This window comes from Prunus avium, chromosome 7 (genome assembly GCF_965620075.1).
Source record: "Prunus avium chromosome 7, drPruAviu1.hap1.1, whole genome shotgun sequence".
Classification (NCBI taxonomy): Eukaryota; Viridiplantae; Streptophyta; class Magnoliopsida; order Rosales; family Rosaceae; genus Prunus; species Prunus avium.
The window spans coordinates 24071344-24089793 of record NC_142290.1 but is presented as its reverse complement, the minus strand read 5'-3'; the positions used below and the strand labels follow the sequence as shown (position 1 = coordinate 24089793).

The 18450-nt window shown below is 42.7% G+C and overlaps 2 protein-coding genes across 2 annotated transcripts; both read right to left on the bottom strand.

The window, feature by feature from the left end:
- Positions 1–11299: 11299 nt before the first annotated feature.
- Positions 11300–12481, bottom strand: LOC148293192 (uncharacterized). Its single transcript, XM_088244619.1, has 2 exons — positions 12457–12481; positions 11300–11790 (listed from the first exon to the last, which is right to left on the bottom strand). Exons 1-2 carry the CDS (start codon positions 12479–12481, stop codon positions 11300–11302), a joined length of 516 nt encoding a protein of 171 aa, XP_088100745.1.
- Positions 12387–17804, bottom strand: LOC110761935 (TMV resistance protein N-like). Its single transcript, XM_088255952.1, has 7 exons — positions 17372–17804; positions 16801–17279; positions 15169–16264; positions 14756–15028; positions 13700–14623; positions 12934–13607; positions 12387–12802 (listed from the first exon to the last, which is right to left on the bottom strand). Exons 1-7 carry the CDS (start codon positions 17408–17410, stop codon positions 12796–12798), a joined length of 3492 nt encoding a protein of 1163 aa, XP_088112078.1. The 5' UTR covers positions 17411–17804; the 3' UTR covers positions 12387–12795.
- Between the last annotated feature and the right edge of the window lie 646 nt (positions 17805–18450).

Sequence of the window (18450 nt, the reverse complement as noted above, 5' to 3'; positions counted from 1 at the left end):
TCCTGACCTGGCCTCGGTGCTGGAGCCGTCAAAGTACATGGTCTAAAAATTCTTTTCCATGCGGGCCATACCGATCTCGACCTCTAACTCCTCCTCTTGTCCATAGGCCGGGTGATGAGCCAGAAAATCGGCCAAAGCCTGACCCTTGACCGATTTCTGAGCCACGTATTGAAAGGTAAATTCGGACAATGCCATCGTCCACTTCCCAATTCGGCGGCGTATGATCGGCCGGGTAAGCATATATTTGATGAGATCGATCTTAGAGATGATTTGAACAACCGAGGGAAGCATATAATGCCGCAACTTGGTGGCCGCGAAATAAAGCGCTAGGTATAGATAGTGTACTGCTTGCTCGGCCGTGTTGAGGGTGCGGCTTAGATAGTGTACTGCTTGCTCGCGCCCAGACTCGTTGTTCTGAGCCAGCAGGCAGCCGATAGAGCCCTCTGAAGCCGAAATGTAAAGCCTCAAAGGTTTTCCCCTTTTCGGTGGCATAAGGACCGGCGGCTGGGACAAGTATTTCTTGATGTCATCGAGGGCCGCCTGATGTTCGGCCCCCCATACGAACCGTTCCGTGTCTTTGAGTTTGAGCAAGGGAGACAAAGGCCGAATTTTTCCCGCCAGATTGGATATGAAACGACGTAAAAAGTTCACCTTACCGAGGAAGGACTGGAGCTCCTTCTTAGTCCTCGGCGGAGGGGCCGCCATAATGGCCGTAGCCTTATTTTTATCCACCTCGATTCCTCGTTGGTGAACCAAGAAACCGAGGAAATTCCCGGCGGTGACGCCAAAAGCACATTTCTTTGGGTTCATTTTTAGGCCGTGCGCTCGCATCCAGTCAAAAGCCTGTCGAAGATGTCCTACGTGGTCGGCTCTGGACGGGGACTTTACAACCACATCGTCGATGTAGACTTCAACGGTTCGGCCTATAAGGTCGTGAAAAATAAGGTTCATGGCTCTTTGGTATGTCGCGCCGGCATTTTTTAGGCCGAACGGCATGACCACCCACTCATAGGTTCTGATTGCTCCTGGACATCTGAAAGCCGTTTTGTGAACATCTTCCTCGGCTACAAAAATCTGGTTGTAACCCGCATGGCCGTCCATGAAAGACAGGAGTTCGTGCTTTGCGGCTCCGTCCACCAGGAGATCTGACATAGGCATGAGATATTCGTCTTTGGGGGTCGCGAGGTTCAGATTTCGGTAATCGGTGCAAACCCTCAAAGCCCCAGACCTCTTCAAAACCGGTACAATGTTGGCCAGCCATTCAACGTACCGGGCCGTTCGTATGAAGCCGGCTTTAAGGAGCCGTTCAATTTCCTCCTTGACCCTAAGCTGTACCTCGGTCGAGAAACGCCTTGGCGGCTGTTGGAAAGGCTTAAACCCCTCCTTGATTCTTAATTCGTGCTCGACCAAACTTCTTGGCAACCCAGGCATCTCATGATAATCCCAAGCAAAATAATCTTTATATTCATGGAGCAAGCCGATAACCTCGGTTGCTAACTTAGGATCCAACAGGTGGCTTACAAAAAGAGGCCGTGGTTCGGCCTCGGACCCTACATTAATTTCTAACAAAGGGTCCTGGACTTCAGGGTAGTCATCCTCCATTTCGGCGGGCGCCGTTTCTAGATCGTCCAAAGTTAATGCGTCCGTCTCGTCCGCTTCGTGGAGGAATTCGATCAGGTTGATTGGTGAATTTGGCCGTAAGGATTCCGCCGCCCAGTGTTCCAGCAATCGCTCGACCAAATCCCTCACGGCCGCTGCCCCCTCCTCTTTAGTAGCCTTGTCTGTCATTTAAAGACTGGTGAGGTCGATCAACACTTCGCGCGCCGAATCCTGTCGGATATTCTCGGCGCCTAACTCCAGTACTTTCTGGGCCGTCGTCCTGGTTGGTCAGCCGTTTGCATCGTGGCCGGTAAGGACAACCCATCCAACATCGTCGTCGTAAATTCGAGCTTGTACGGCGTTGGCCTCGAAAGGTTTTTCGTCGGCCGGGTGTATAGACACCTTTTGGCCATCCCAGAAAAATAATCATTGGAAAAGGGAAGACAATATACACCCAGATTGGTGGATTCAATCACGGCCGAGTAATACGTTGTAGTCGACGCTTGATTCGACCACGTAGAAGGCCGCGACCCTTGTCTGATCGGCCACGGTAATCTTTAAGGGCAATACGCCAATGGTTTTTGACTTATCGCCGACAAAACTACTCATGACCACGTCACTGGGGATGAGGTCTTCCTTCGACTTGTCCAGCTTTCTCATCAAGGAGTAGGGAAGGATGTTGACCGTCGCCCCACAGTCAACGAAAATCTTGGATATGGGCACACCCTCTATATGAGCCAACAAAAATCTTCCTTCGTCTTTGGTCTCTGATCAAATTGCTCCTCGGGCACGTCATCTTCTAATCCGCTGGTCTGTCCTCCTGGGGCTGAAAACTCGAATGGCAGTACCAAGACCATGTTGATGCCGAGTTCCTCCGGCTCTTGCGGGTTTCCCCTACCGGGTTCTTCTTCGGTCTCAGAGCCGTCTTTGGCGAGAGCCGTTTCCTCGACCATCCCGAGGATTCCCTCATATTCTTCATCGGAGATTCCTATTGTGGGGTCGTCCTCGGCCTCATGGCCGAAAAGAGGATCTCTGAAACCTTCGTCCATAAGCCTCACGGCCCTCGGACTGTCGGTTGTGGACGCTTTGACCTCAGGGAGTTCTGAGGTTCCGACCTCTTCTTTGAGGGCCCGTCTAGCCCTTGCCAATGCGTCTCTGGCTGCTAGGTAATCGTCCATGCGGCGTACTTGGCCCTCTTCCTCGGTAGTCAAACCAAAGAAAGTGTCTGCCGGCGTCACAGCAAAGTACCGGCGGAGATATTCCAAATCGCCCCTGCTGAAGGGGGTTTTAGCCTCTAATCCGCCGAGCTTGGGCTGATAACTTGGTAGGCCTCTTGCTCTGGACTCCCTGTTCGCCTGGTATACGGCCTTAATGGCCGAGTCAGACCCGCTGGTGATGAGGAGCGCTTCTGCCTTTGTGTTCTTGAGGGCCAATTCTATGATTTCTTGGCTCTCAGAGGTCATGCCGTATAGATCAGTGGCCGAATGGTCCTTATGGAATTCTTTGAGGAAGAACAGACCGCTGGCCGAAAAAGGGGGATCCCTCCCGTGGTAGATGTCGACGACGCCTTCGTCTGTTCCTTCCATGACCGCGGCCTTCGGTTGAGCTGATTTGGCCGACGAATCACGGGGGCTCTCGTCTTGCTTGGGGACCCATGCCCTTAGAGGCTTGGTGCTGGCTGCCCTCACGGCCGGGGAGACAACTAGTTTGGATGACGGCCCGTCAGCAGTCGCCACTTTCTTTTGGCGTTTGAAGCCTTCGACCTCGGTCGTCTGCATCCTGGCCTGCTGAACCTGCCTCTGCATTCTTCTCAACTGGGTCTTTGTCAGTGGTTCGGCCCTGCCCCCAGGCCGTGCATGGTACCAACGGTCATCCTTTATGACTGGTGGTTTGAAAGTTTTTATCGACCTTGGGGCGGCCTCTTTCTCGTGGCTGGCCGAGGCGCTGGGGTTTTGTGGCCCTAGTCGGCTGAAAATAGCTCTGCTGGTCGGCCATCGACCGTACTGACCACCGAATCTTCTCTCGGTCGTTTGAGATGGCTCGGCGGCCTTCCTCTTGTTCTCATGTGGCCTGGGCTGACCGATTTCACACTTGCATCGCTCGCAAAGAGCCGGATCGAGTTCGGCCAAAGGCTCATTTCCTTTCGCCGAACCGCGGACTCCTCTATCCCCGGCCGGGAGTTGGGCGTCAACCATGTTAATGACAGGTGGAGGGAATGGCTTGGAGTCGACCTGCATGGCCGCCTTCTCCGGAAACTGGAGCTTCTTCTCGTCTATCAATTTCTGGATAACGTCCCGCAAGACAACACAATTGTTGGTGTTATGAGACCAGGAACTGTGGTACTTGCAAAACGTTTTCCCTTTGAGTTCTTCGGGCTTCGGAGTCTTATGGCCGAAGGATAATTTTACCTTCTTCTCGGCCACCAGCAGGTCGAAGATAGCCTCGGCCCTTGTTAAATCGAAAGTGTAGGCCTTCGTTTCCCGCGTTGCGAACTTGGCGCCAGGGACCTTTGTGCGGCTGTTATCAGTCTTAACAAGCCCTCTACAAACGAAGGGTTTGTCTATGCTGACTTCAGCCGAACTCATCTCGACCTCATCGCTCTTGGCCTCTGCGGAATCGTCTGCTTCGGCGTAGCTGATGATGGGATTCCTGTAGTAGGTCCCCTTTGAGGCCGTTTTCTTCTGCATCTCCTCTTTCAACAAGGACACATATCTGTCCACCTTGTTGGTCAAGTCATGCATGTCCCGAAATTCGATTCCCTGGAATTTCTTCCGGTATTAGAATTCCAAACCTTCCTCGGCCATTTTGACGAACTCCCTCTCTGGTAGGTTCGTGCGGCACCAATTCCTACATGTTTTGAACCGTTGTAGGTAATCGCGAGGTGATTCGTCCGATGCTTGGCTCATTCTTGCCAACTTAGTGACCGTTATTTCCCGGTTGGTCTGATAGAAATGTTCGTGGAACACCCTTTCCATATCAGACCAATTCCTTATTGAGTTCGGCGGAAGGTTTATGAACCATGAGAACGCCGCACTGGGCCGTGAAACGGCCTCCCCACACTGGGCCGTGAAACGGCCGATGTGTTCAATGGAGGAAGTCTGCCCATCCCCAGAAAAAAGCATGAACTCTGGCAATCGATAGTTCCGGGGAAGGGGGATCCGGTCAATTTCTGGCGGGTACGGCCTCGTATATCTTGGCATGTCCGGCCGCCTCTGAGCTAGGCCGTCTTCGATCATTCGCCGGACGTTTGTAGCCTGTTTGAACTCGTCTTCCTAATCAAACGATTGTAGCCGAGAGAGGAAATGGTCTCGGCTGTTAGGTTCACGGCATGAACTACAAGGTCGTTGAGTGATGGTGTAGGTGGTGGGTTTTGGGCGGTGCTCCGGCGCGCTGCTCAGGGAGCGACGGTCGTATGATATATGGGGTGAATGAACGGACAACAAGGATGGTGCTCCGGCGCCCTGAAAATCAAGGGTCGTATGATATATTGATGAATGGGTTTTCCTTACAATCGACCACTACTCCTAGGAAAGCAAGTAAAGATATTGAAAGTGCATTACAGGAAAAAATAAGTTGCTCGTGGGAGGCTTTGTTTTGGTGTTGAACCCTTTGAATGTAGCTCGAGTCTTGTATTTATAGGAAGGGTCCCTGGAGGAGTAATCGAGGCTAAAAATCTGCATGGTGGAGCTGGATTGGAGCAAGTGGGCAGTCCAATCGACATTTGGGATCGTGAAGTATGGTGGTGTGACCCCAGAAATCCTGGTGAATCTCGGCCGCCGCTTTTGATCGGGTTCTGAGCTTCTGGCCGTGGAGACGCATTTATGGCCTGGATAGCTGGTGAACCAATATCTCAGGCTGTCAGAATTCTTGTGAGAATGTCCACGTCTAATCGCTCTGATCCCCATCACCAAATTCTGACTTCAGTCACTTCCCACCTTCCCTCATGCATTAAATGCTTTCTTGTAGCCAGTGGGTTTGCTGCATTAAACAGGCACTACTTCATTAAATGAAGCCTGGGTCCCTGCTATCACGTGATGATCAGACTTTAATGTTTCTGGCCGCGATTTTGTTTGGCCTCAGCCTCGGCCTGCGCTGGAGGCCGAGATGATCATGCCTTAGCATTTCTTCTTTTGTCTTTAGGAAGGCGAAGTACCCTGGCGAAACGCTGCGTTTCAGCCTTTACGAATAAGTGCCGGGGCCGAAAAGAAAGGGCTCCTTCGGCCAACTTATGGCTGTGATTTATCAGGCACAAACAGAAATGCAATTCATATTCTATCTCTCAGAGTTGATTGTCAACGTAATTTGCATATGACTTTATTTTATTTATTTATTTATTTTTAATTCATGTGCTTGAAGACTTGGTCTAGACAATGAGTGCTAAATCATCCTTGATCACTTGTTTTGTTTGGCAGTTCTTCTTTGTGAATTAGTACAGTTCTTAGTCTTCAACAGGGTCGATACTAAAAATGTTGTTTATTATGTTATTACTTTGGTTGAACTAATCAACATATGCTCACGTTGATTGTGGTTCACTAGTCATCAAGTTCTCTCTGTCGCTCTATTTTTTTTCTTTTCGGTTTAGCGGTTAATTTTTTTTTTTCTGGGTTTTTTTTTCGTAGTTTTCGGTTTAGGTCTTTTTCCCCCTCTTTTTGTAGCGCTCTTTTCCAGTTTGTCTCTTTCATAAACAAAACCATAAAAGAACAAAGCTTTTGGGTCCACAAATCTTTTTCTACTTGCGTTCTCTGTTTTTCTTCGTACCTTCATCTCTCTCTATCCTTTTCAATTCTCTTTTCCCTCTGATTCATGTCGACTTCAAAGCCCCTAATCACTTACCAACATCACTCCAAATCCACACCTCGTGGTGGTGTGGATATCATTCCAATTATTCTTAGGGCACCTAGGTCTCGTTCCTCTCTCTCTGCCCCCATAGGAGACTCCTCCCTCTTTGTGACGCCTGAGGCAACCTTCTTTTTTTCATGATGTCGTGTCCAAATGGAAGTTTGTGCCTGAGAGATCGTATCAAATCGATGCTCTCTCCTCAGAGGCTTGGTGTGCTGCATCTCAGATATTTGAGCACTACCATCTTCATACTCTCAATGCTCTCTCAAGTAAGTTCAACGCCTCTGTCATCGAAGAATTTTACTCCAATTTTCCTGCTAACCCTAGAGGGTCCAATTATCAAGTCGTTGTTCGCACTATGCTCATTGTTCTTCTACCCTCTGTCATCAATCATGTTTTAGGGTTTAGGTCATGCCCTGGTTTCGATTATGAGAAGTTTGCTCTTGCTTCTTCTCAATATATTGTTGCTCTGTTTAAAACCAGGGCCTCCCAATCAAGTCCTATATGTCTCCATATTTCAAATTCCTATGGGATTTTGTTCGCCACAATGTTCTTCCCACTGGGAATAACTCCAATCCCACCTTGGCTGGCTGTCAAGTCATGCTCTCCATGGTTAATCGAGATAAAATCCCTTTTGGTTATATAATCTGTCATGCAATCCTAGGAAAAATAGTCGGTCATGGTACTAAACACAAGGGTAACCTTGTGTTCCCTTGTCTCCTTCAACGTCTCTGTGAGAAAGCAAAGGTGTCTTTCAATGACACTAATAAGTGGAATCCTTCCCTTGCTCCATATGGCAAGGATTTTGTTGCCCTTAGCTAGAAGGTCTCAAACACCTTTCTCACCACTATGTCATCGCCTCTGATAGTGCCACTCTTAGATTCCAACTTGCTGCGAAGGAGAAGTAGATTCAGCATCTTCTAGGCCTAATTCCTTCCTCTTCTAATTCAGCACTTGGGTATGAGAATCCCTCCTCTACTGCTGCTGAAGAGGGACACAGAAGGAACCAGACACTGAGGACTCTGATGCTTATGACGATTCTACTAGTTCTCTAGTTTTTTAGCTAGATTTATGTTATAGGAGGTGTCTTAGATAGGGGGAGTATATTTAGACAGTGTTGGGTGGTACATTTTGTAATCACATTGTGGGGGTAATCTTGGTTTGTGTAGTTTGTGTAGTAGATTCAGGGGTTATGATCTTGTATCCTCTATAGTTCGATAGGGGGAGCTGTTTTGTATTGTTTTGAACACATGCTTTTTGCTTTAATCAAATTGTGCTATGTACCTTGTGGTTAATCAAAATGTGTGTTGATTTTCTCTTCTTACCTTTTTGCACTTTCCTTATCAACAAGGGGGAGAGCATTCTCAACCCCATATTGTTCAAATTTTTGTGATAATATGCTTGTTTTGTGCCTAGGAGATTATTTTTGCAGGTACTTAAATTCATCATCTCTATGGATTTGGTTATGGGTTGAGTGTACTTACAGAGTGTGTTGTCAAGGAAAGCCAAAAAGGGGGAGATTGTACATGTATGCATTTTGTGTTTGACAAAGGTAATTTCTGCATTGCATCATATTGCATTCACTAAATTTCTTAAGATTATGACTAGTCATCTTTCCTTCGTATGACTAGTCAACCTTTGCATCAGTAGGATTTCCAGCTCACTGGTTTCCAGCTGGATCCTAACCAACTTTTTTGTCCTATTCTACGAATTTTCTCAGTTGCCATGTGTACTTTCTGACCTAGGAATTTTTGGGTAAAAGCCAAAGAATTCCTCATTTGGCAGCCGTCTCTTTTAAGTGTAAGTTTTGGAAAGTTTTCTTGCAACTTTTTCTTCTTCTTCCTTAAGAGAAAACCATCATATTTTTCATCTGTGAGTTCTCCAAATTGATTTTTTGAAAACTGCTTTTGAAATATGAAATTTGCATCTAGCTAGATCAAACACTCTCTCATATATATCTAGGTCAGATTCAAGATTGATTTCTTCAAGAGTATGGTTTCTTGAAGAAATTGGTTATTTTTCCTTTGAATCCAAATTTTGGTTTCTGGCTGAGTTTGAGATGGCTAACTGGTACCATGGGATGAAAGAGCTGAAGAAGGAGCTACCATTGCCATAAAGGACTAAGCTGCTGGTTTTGCTAAGTTGGAGAAGAAGATTGCACAAAGGAGGTATAGCTCATCTTCCTAAATAGATCTAGGATTTCTTGAGCTTGCTTGTGTTTCTTTGTAAGAATCTTTTTTGCTTAGTGGATTGCCTAGTCGGTTGATGACCCCCAGTTTTTCCTAATGGTGGGTTTCTGAGTGAACAATTTCTGGTTTGCATCTCTGTAATTTTCTAGGTTTGTGTTCTTGATAGTTGACTAGTCATCGCATGATGTTTATGTATTTCTGGGTTTGTGTTCTTGCGGTTGACTAGTCATCATTATATGTTGTTTGGTGTTTACATGATTATGATGCCTTCACACACTTTCCCCATAGTTGTTGCTAGCACAGGGGATGCCTAGATTGACGGGTCCTTCTGAGTACCTAGGTTGTCACTAGTAATCTTCTAGGTTTGCAGGTACATGTTGGTTTGCTCTGTGTGTGTGTTCTTGGTTATGGTTATTCATGACTAGCAGTTGACTAGTCATAAGTATATTTGGTCAAGGTCTAAAGTGTGTGAAGATTGTTGTGTTTTGTTTAAGTATCGTGCAATTTTACCCCTCGTCACCTAAGTACCATTTTCAAAGTTTTCCCATATTCAACATTTTGTCAATTTTTGAGACACCAATGGTCAAAGATATAACCTTACTTTTTGCCTCATTCAATTCACTTATGAGCTATTTGTTTGAATTCTAGAAACCAATGTTGCTCTCTTTGAGCACATTTACTTAATTTTCAAGATTTCTCCTAATTGACAAAAGCTCAACAGTTTCATTTTCTAAGGACTCAAATTTGTCACTCAACTCTTTTTTGAGATTTTCTTCTTTCAAGGAAAAAGTCTCTTTGAACAAGCAGTCATATTTTCTTCCTAAGGACTCGTATGACTAGTCATCTGAATCTGAAGCAGATTCATCTGACAATAGTTGCACAGAGGCAATGAAGACAATTTGTTGGTGTTGACCAACGCGAATCTCACGGCCTGGTGCTCTGGGCCGAAGGGATCTACGCCAACACGGGTCGTCCTTCTTTGGCGCGGTACGAGTGTGCGTGGGCGTGCCAGCACGGTTTACCGTACGTTTGAGGATGAGTTGATTAGGTGAATAGATGAGTAGTGCGCCTGTTTGAGTCTAACTTCTAATTAGAGCAACTGTGGCCGAGAGAGGGACTGATCTCGGTCGTCAAGTTCACGGCCTGAGCTACAAGGCCGTTAATGGTGATGCTGATGGTGGTTTTTGGGTGGTGCTCCGGCGCGTCGCTGGGTGGCGACGGTCGTATGATATATGAAATGAACGAAAGAGTAACAAAGATGGTGCTCCGGTGCCTTGAAAATCAAGGGTCGTATGATATATTGTTGAATGGATTTTCCTACAAACTGCCACTACTCCTAAGAAAGCTAGTAAAAGTATTGAAAATACATTACAAGAAGATAAATGACAGGAAGTAAATGACAGGAAAATATAATCTGCTCTGTGGGAGGCTTGTGTTTGGTGTTGAACCCTTTAAATGTAATTGGAGCCCGGTATTTATAGGAAAGGTCCTGAGAAGACCATGATTCTGAAAATCTGTATGATGAGGCTGATCAGAGATAGTGGGTAGTCAAACTGACGTTTGGGGACGTGAAGTATGGTGGTGTGACCCCCATAAATCCCGGCCACCGCCCTGATGGTGGGCTCTGCATCTCGGGCGTTGGAGGAACATTTAATGCCCTGGTCTGATGGTTGGTGACTTAATCTTACAAGTTGTGAGATTTTCGCACATAATCCCTGATTTTACTCGCCATATCCTAACTTCAATCACTTCCTATCTTCTCTTGCACATTAAATGCTCTTACGTGACGTGGGTCTTCTGCTGTAGTCAGAGGCGTTACTTCATTAAATGAGGCGTGGGACCTTGTTACCATGTGGCGACACCACTTGACTTTCCTATCTTGGCCGTGTTTCTGAGGAGTTGTTGCTCCCTTTGTCCTCGGCCAGTATCACCGAGGCCGTGATGACTTTGCCTTACAAGCTCACCTTTGCTTTTAACGAAAGAAAGCGAACAACAACTTGCAACGTTCATCCGTGGGTAGGCACTAGGTCCGAGAGGAAGTTCCTTCGGTCAGCTTCATCGGCCGAGATTTATTAGGCACAAACAGTTGGTCATCATCGTCAGAAAAAGATGAATACTCTTGAGATACATCACTTTCACTCTCGCTCCAGCTTACTTTCATGGCTTTGTCCTTTCCTTTGGAGTATTTTTTCTGGTTGTTTGCACAATCGGTAGCATAGTGCCCAATGCCTCCACATGTGAAGCATTTGACTGATTTCTTAGAGTCTTTAGTGAAGGATTTGACATACTTGTTCTGCTCATTAGACCGATCAGTTGATGGTCTAAATTTTCTCTCACTTTTAGAACTATCCTCTCTTGCAAACTTCCCTTTATCCTTGAGGAATCTTCTAAACTTTTTGACAAGCAAAGCCATCTCATCCTCAAAAGCTGAGGATTTTTCACCACCTTTCAGTGAGGTATCATGCACTCCTTGAAGTGCAACATTTTTATTTTTATTTTTTAGTGTCATTTTCCTCCATATTCAACTCCATCTCTTAGGTTTTTAATTTACCTACAAGCTTGTCAATCTTAATTTCATTTAAGTTTTGGACTTCCATGATTGCGGTTTTCTTTGCTCTAAACCTAGAAAGAACACGAAGAATTTTCTGAACAACAAGAAGTTCTTCAATAGGTTAACCAAGACTCATGGCTTCATTTGTGATCTCAACTCTCCCATAAAACTCAGATATAGACTCAGTTTCAGCCATCCTAAGTTCTTCAAATTGAGCAAGCACCATTTGAAGTTTTAGTGTTCTAACTTGATCATCCCCTTCATGAACAACCCTTAGTTTGTCCCAAGCCTGTTTAGCATTAGGAATGTGTTGCATGTGTGAGAACTGTGTGCTAGACAAGGCTGTAACTATGGCATTTCTGGCCTTCTTGTTGGAATGTGCAGCAAATGACTCAAATTCAGTCCATCCAGACCTAGGTTTGGGCACAATTTTACCCTCAACAGTCTTGACTGGAGGTAACCACTCTGTTGTGAGATATTCATTTGCATACTCATCAAGAGCATCAAGGAATATCTTAAATATTTCTCTCCATGCAGCATAATTATTTCCATCAAAGAAAGGGGGGGAGTTACAAGATCCTGCAACTCGTTCCCTTTCTATAGTGAGAACACCTAAACACCAAAACAAATCCTAGGATCTGTCTATTTGTGTTAAGAGCTGACGCTTTGATACCAATTGAAATTGGTACTTAGGTGACGAGGGGTAAATTTAAAAGCTATTCAAAGAAACACAACAATCTTCACACACTTTAGACTTTGACCAAATATACTTATGACTAGTCAACTGCTAGTCATGAATAACCATAACCAAGAACACACACACAGAGCAAACCAACATGTACCTGCAAGCCTAGAAGATTACAAGTGACAACCTAGGCACTCAGAAGGACCCGTCAATCTAGGCATCCCCTGTGCTAGCAACAACTATGGTGAAAGTGTGTGAATGCATCATAATTATGTAAACACCAAACAACAGATAATGATGACTAGTCAACCGCAAAAACACAAACCCAAAAAATGCATGAACATCATGCGATGACTAGTCAACTTAAAAAGCATAAACTTAACAATATAAAAATAAAAATTGAAAAAGACTAAAGTTATAATTCCTGTCATCTATTTCCTAGTTTCAAAAGCCAAAATCTTTTTGGTTAAATGGAGCTAGTTTCAATTGTTTCGACATTCTCAGTAGGATCCTTGTACCTTGCAAATACCAGCAACATCACTTTATAATTAGACAATCTTTCAAACAGAAATATGTTGGACATATTCGGATACCAGCAACGTTCTCTTTAGAATGCATGTTTTTCAACAAACCTTGATTGGAAATTATGAAATAGAACTGCCCAGAAACATGTTACATCAATTCCATTCCATTGAATCAGAGACAAAGTAGGATGTGTAATGAAAGCATTAGATAAATCTGGTTGGAACCAATTCTGTTCATCCACGGATAAATGCTGGATGCATCAGTTGAGAAGAATGGTATTGCCTTTTGCAACTTAAAATGGAATCTCAGAAACTGTTGGCGTCTTATTAACTCACCTCTTGCCTCCCAAGATCATTTCCCAGAAATTTGGTACGTTCCTAGTCCGACAGCAGAACCACTTTGTAACTTCATTGCCTGAAAATTTGATCGTGAATGTAGAGCACTGAGAATAAGAATTTAATCCAAACCAAAAAATATTGCTAAATTTGAATTGAACACAAAATGCAGATATACGACTAGAAAATGCATTTAATGGATTGACATACATTTGCTCCTCATCAATATTAATATGCCTCCGCTTTGGGTGATCCGCTAGTTCTGAAGACGAACGAAGCCATTGCTCTTCATGATGATGATCATGATCATCAACTGCGATGATATTTGATCCACGAAGCCTCTTCCCTGATTCATTCATGTTCATCGTTATATCATCGTCAACAGCCATGACATCACTCTCACTGACATCAGCAACCTGGTGGCCTAATAGGTGGACCCCCCAGGGGATTTTAACGGGTTTGGGCCCTTTGCCATACAAGTCAAATATAATTTGACACATATTACCCTGCTGCAACCGCGTCGGTCCTTCCCCCACACATAATTTGTCCGGATCCAATAATGGAATACAGTAGAGCCACACATGAGTTTCATCTGTCTCTGCATCAGTCATTCGTTCTTGAACGCGTGTACCATTGATGCGTTCTCCATTGATAAGAATATGGGCATGAAAATTTGGATCATGATAACTAACAATACATAGAACCAATCTTAACGTCTCCCATTTTAAATTTGGAGGAATTTCAAAACAAACTTCACATCCAGCATCATATTCCTCTTCACCATCTGGATTAGGATAATGTTCAACTAGTGCTGCATCTTTACAACAGCTGAACCACTTTAGAACTTCATCGCCTGGAAGATGAATTTCAAATTCTGAATATACCTACAATAGAATGGTTTGCTACAATCATCATCTTGATGACATAATATAGAGGGGGGGAGATTGAGAGAGAGAGAGAGAGAAGAGATAGAAACCTGATTCAGAAAAATATTTTCTCCGATGTCATAGCCACGTAGTCTAATGCAATTGATCAAACTCAGATGCTCAACCGCAGGTGGCAGTTTTGGAATTTTTTCCAATGATGTGCAGTTATCCAGGACTATGCAAGCTACTCTTGGTGGAAGCACTTCGTCTGGAATTTCCAGAAGACTCCTGCAATCATGCAAGTAAAGGTGGCGCAAGTTGATAAATTTGTTAATGCATCCCGAAAGCCTGACAAAATTGTTTCCTGATAGATCAAGATATGTTAGTGTGGACCAACAATCAAGAGGCAGGAGGAAATCACTTTCTGATAAATTGCATCCTTTGACATCAAATTCAAATAGGTTGGGAAGCGCTAAGGAGATGTTTGAGTTAGTTGAAAGCAGATGTAATTTGGTGTTGCTGGATGAAACTTCAGAGTTCACCTTATCCCTAAATGAAAGGAGTTTTGGGCACCCATTGAGACTGAGCTCAGTGAGACGTTGCAATCCATATATACTACGTAATGACGTAATTGTAAGGTTCTCACAATAATCAGCACTCAGTTTTCTAAGTTCAGTAAGATTTGCAATTGATGAAGGCAATTCTCTTATGCCACTTCCTTCCATATACAAATTCCACAGTGATTCCATCTTCACCTCTATTTCTGGGAAACTCTCAAGCCTTTTGCAATCAATAAGAACAAATCTTCTAAGAGATTTCAATCCAAGTCTTGTTGCAAACCTCGTAAGCTCGAAGCATCCACCAAGATCCAATTCAACAAGTTTATCAAGGAATCCAACAGAACCGTCAACCTCAACCAAACTCGTACACTCACTTAGATTCAGGCACTTTAAGTTTGGGAGTCCGGATAAGTCAGGGATTTTTTTTAAGAATTGACAACCTCTTAAATTCATAGAAGTCAACTTTGGCAAATTCTGTGATACATAAAACAAATCAGGAAATGATTAATACGTTTCAAAAGATAGAAACTTAGAACAATATATATATTTGTGAAAATAAGAACTGTATTTGAACTAATAATAGAGAAAGCTATTTAAAGTACGTACCTTAAATCTCTCCAATATTCTGATATCACTGCAAGGCATATTGAATACAACAAGATGTTTTGCACGAAAATTGGATGGCAAAAATTGTAACTGACATCTACCCCAATCAATCAACCTTAACTCATTTGGCAGATATTCAATGTGTCCAGATAGAAATGCATTACGGTTTATGAAAATTTCAAGATTTACCATCCCAACGAAGCTTTTTTCATTCAAGGGTATCTCATCTGGTTCTGGAAGCTTCACCATGATGCCTTTAATTTTTCTTGTTCCCTAAGATGGAAAATATTAACATACAGAAACCAGTGTTTACAAACCAAAATGCAAGCACGCATTTTGTTATAAGAAAATTATAGGTTACATATGCTATTCTTTCTTGTCCAATTGGTAATAATAACATATATTATACTCACTGTATTTTCCATTAGAACTTGCTTGACATCCTCGTGAAACCACAATCTACTACGTTTGCCGGGATCATTGGGGGATTCTTCACGAACTATATCCTTGCCCAGTTTTTCTAGCAAGTCATGAATTAAAATCTTATTGCATTCAATGGTTATCATTGCCTTCTCTACAAGGACTTCAATGCAATCTTGTGTGACCTTGTTCTTAGAACTGCTTACTATTTGTAGCACATAGTTCTTATGTTCACCCTTGAAGAAACAAGCAATGTCTAGAAAAACTTGTTGCACGGAATTTTCCAAGGCATCATAACTTTTTCGAAGTACTTTTTGAATACCTGTATAAGGTTCTCCTTCATAATCATCTAATATAACTTGCCAACGATGTATTCGTTTATTACAAAGATGGGAACCTAAAAGTGTTAGAGCTACTGGAAGGCCTTGAGCATAAGCTATTGCACGTTGTGCGAGTTCCGAAAAATCCTTTGGAGGTTCACTTCTTCCAAAGGCATTCAAACTGAAAAGCTCAAGAGCTTGGTCGTCATTTAACTCTTGGACATGGTATATCGACTCAATTCCATGGGAATTTAGCAATCCACTATCTTTTGTAGTAATGATAACTCTACTACCCTCCCCAAACCAACCAACTCCAGCCAAGTTTTCTAACTGCTCCAATTGATCCACATCGTCAAGAACTAATATAATTTTTTTATGCCTCAACCGTTCTTTTATAACACCGATTCCTTCATCAGCACTGTGAATTTTCAACTTTTTGCCTAGATACTTATGAAGAAGAGTCTCCTGTAGCTGGATTAAGCCTCCATGTGGCATTGAATTTTCTCTAACATTTGCCAAGAAACAACTTCCTTCAAACTCATGGGCAATTGCATTCCATATAGCTTTTGCAATTGTTGTCTTACCTATTCCAGATGTCCCCCATATCCCAACCATGCGACGACCATGTCCACCAACATCTAAAAGCATTTCCACATTTTGTACACGAGATTGAATTCCAACTGGGTGCTTGGCCACATTCCAATATGTGCCGCTCAGTACTTGGACTAAGATTCCGTCAACAATGTTGTTGATAAATGTAGCTTCATACCTGCCAGTTTAACCAAATTAGACACATTTAATGAATCAGATTTAAACATCCAACCACGCAAAAGAACGCAACATACTGATAGTTCTTCTGACCAAAAAAAAAAAAAACTGACGTAATAATAGTTCTTTACCATAGACCTCCCAATAATGACTTAGTTTTTTCCTGAAAGTTACTATAGTATACAATGTTTTGAATCATTGATACTTGTATCAAAGTCAAAGGACTTGGATCAAAGTCACCAAATCCGAGGATTAAACCAAACTTCTCAATGGAAATTTGGATCTATATCAACTTTTCTATTAATATTATGGGTTTTGAACGTACAACTTTCGAAAATACAAAAGTACACCAAATACTTTTCTACAGTTTTATATTTTCACAAAAGAATACTTTTCTTTAATGAGTAACAATTAAATGTAACCAAAGAACAAAGAAGGAACAAAATTAAGTTGAAAAAGATAGATAAGCCTGAAATATATAGATTAGAATCAAGACATTAAATTAAACATAATGCACTACAGTGGGTAGAAATATACTCTCCATCCTTGAAAGGATGTCCGGACAAATTTGCTGCTTTTGTAAGAGCTTTCCTCCATATGAGCACCTTCTCCTCGTTATCTTTGAATTTGCTTTCAATAAGGCCTTTAAATGCATCACCAAATTTACTTGTTTGGTTTCGCACATGAGATGGATCCACCTTGTAAAAAATGGGCAAAACTATTTTTTGCTTTGATTCTTTACATCGAAAGATCTCAACAAGTTCATCCAAACACCACCTCGAAGATGCATAGTTTTCAGAGAATACAATGAGAGAAATTCTTGATTCTTCAATTGCTTTGACAAGGGCTGGCGATATTTCATCTCCTCTTGTAAGCTCTCGATCAATGAAAGTGTAGATGCCCTTATCAGACAAGGCATTGTACAAATGATCTGTAAAATTGGTGCGTGTATCCTCGCCTCTAAAACTCAGAAAGACATCATATGTAAATGTTGACCATTGACAAAGGAAGTTCTCCTGATTCGCATAGCCACACACAAGGACTTACATCAATTACACATATATAAAAGTTGAGGAAAAAATATTGCAAAATAAATAACAAAACTTACAGGAAGCTTTCTTCTTTGCACATTAGTAGGTGGATTCATTTGCCTTGAACCAGATGCAAGCAAGGGAGAACCAGATTCCCAAAAAGATTTTTTTTTGAGAATCCTAGCCCCCAAAGTCGACCCCAATTTGGAATGGAAGAGACCAGGATGGCCTGCCTTGTCCCCCAAATGTTTAGTTTCAGTTGCCAGGCTTAGAGATTGATGCTTCCGGTCTGGGGATTGTCGCTTGGCCTTTTATCTAGGCGTTAGTTTTCAGCTAGTGTTTGCTGTTCTTGGTCTTTCTGTTTGTGTTTTGATGTTTATAAAATCTTTCTGGCTGTTGCTGGTGCTTTCCGTTAATAAAATCCTCTAATGACCAAAAAAACAAAGAGACCCAACGTGGCTATATCTCTTGAACGGAAAAAACTAAGAAAAATTGGCTCTGTACCAGCTTAAGTATGATATAAAAAAAATAATATTAATATTGATCATCATTTAGCAAAAATTTGGAAACAAAGAGTCCAGGAAGCTATTTCACATATTAAAGTTTTTTTTAGCATAATTATTGAGAAACCCAGTTTGTAAGAGGTATACCTAAAACAAGTACCAAAAAAACAAAAACAAAAACAAAAAAAATAAGTGAAACTTGCGTCGAGAACAAGAAAGAGAGAGAGTATTGATGAAAGTAAATTACGTAGCCGGCCATGTAAACAAATCATAGATTGTAGAGAGAGTATTGATGAAAGTAAATTACGTAGCCGGCCATGTAAACAAATCATAGATTGTGGTAGCCAACATGGAAAGATAAGGACAGCTCATTATTGACGACGTTGGTGTCATCATCATCATCATCATCAACGGCCATGAGAGCTGAGGGTTCATGATCATCCACATCATTTGTTGTGAAAAATGGACAAACACTTTCACTCTTCCCTAATGATCTTGTTGTTGATGGACTTTGTGACACACACAATGATGGATGAATCACACACACATACTTGAGACAACAACCAAGCACAAAGTGACACAAGAATTTATAGAGGTTCAGCAATTGCCTACATTCTCTTGGTGATCCCCTTGAGAAATTCACTTCATGAAAG

Excerpts from the sequence above, each read along its gene's own strand:
- LOC148293192 (XM_088244619.1), bottom strand. The coding sequence starts at position 12,481 with ATGCATTCTAAAGAGAACGTTGCTG. Across the intron at positions 11,791-12,456 it reads TTCTAAAGAGAACGTTGCTG|GTGTTCTCACTATAGAAAGG; the intron begins GTATCCGAATAT and ends TTTGGTGTTTAG.
- LOC110761935 (XM_088255952.1), bottom strand. The coding sequence starts at position 17,410 with ATGAATCCACCTACTAATGTGCAAAGAAGAAAGCTTCCT. Across the intron at positions 15,029-15,168 it reads AAGTTCTAATGGAAAATACA|GGAACAAGAAAAATTAAAGG; the intron begins GTGAGTATAATA and ends TTTCCATCTTAG. Across the intron at positions 14,624-14,755 it reads GAATATTGGAGAGATTTAAG|AATTTGCCAAAGTTGACTTC; the intron begins GTACGTACTTTA and ends TATGTATCACAG.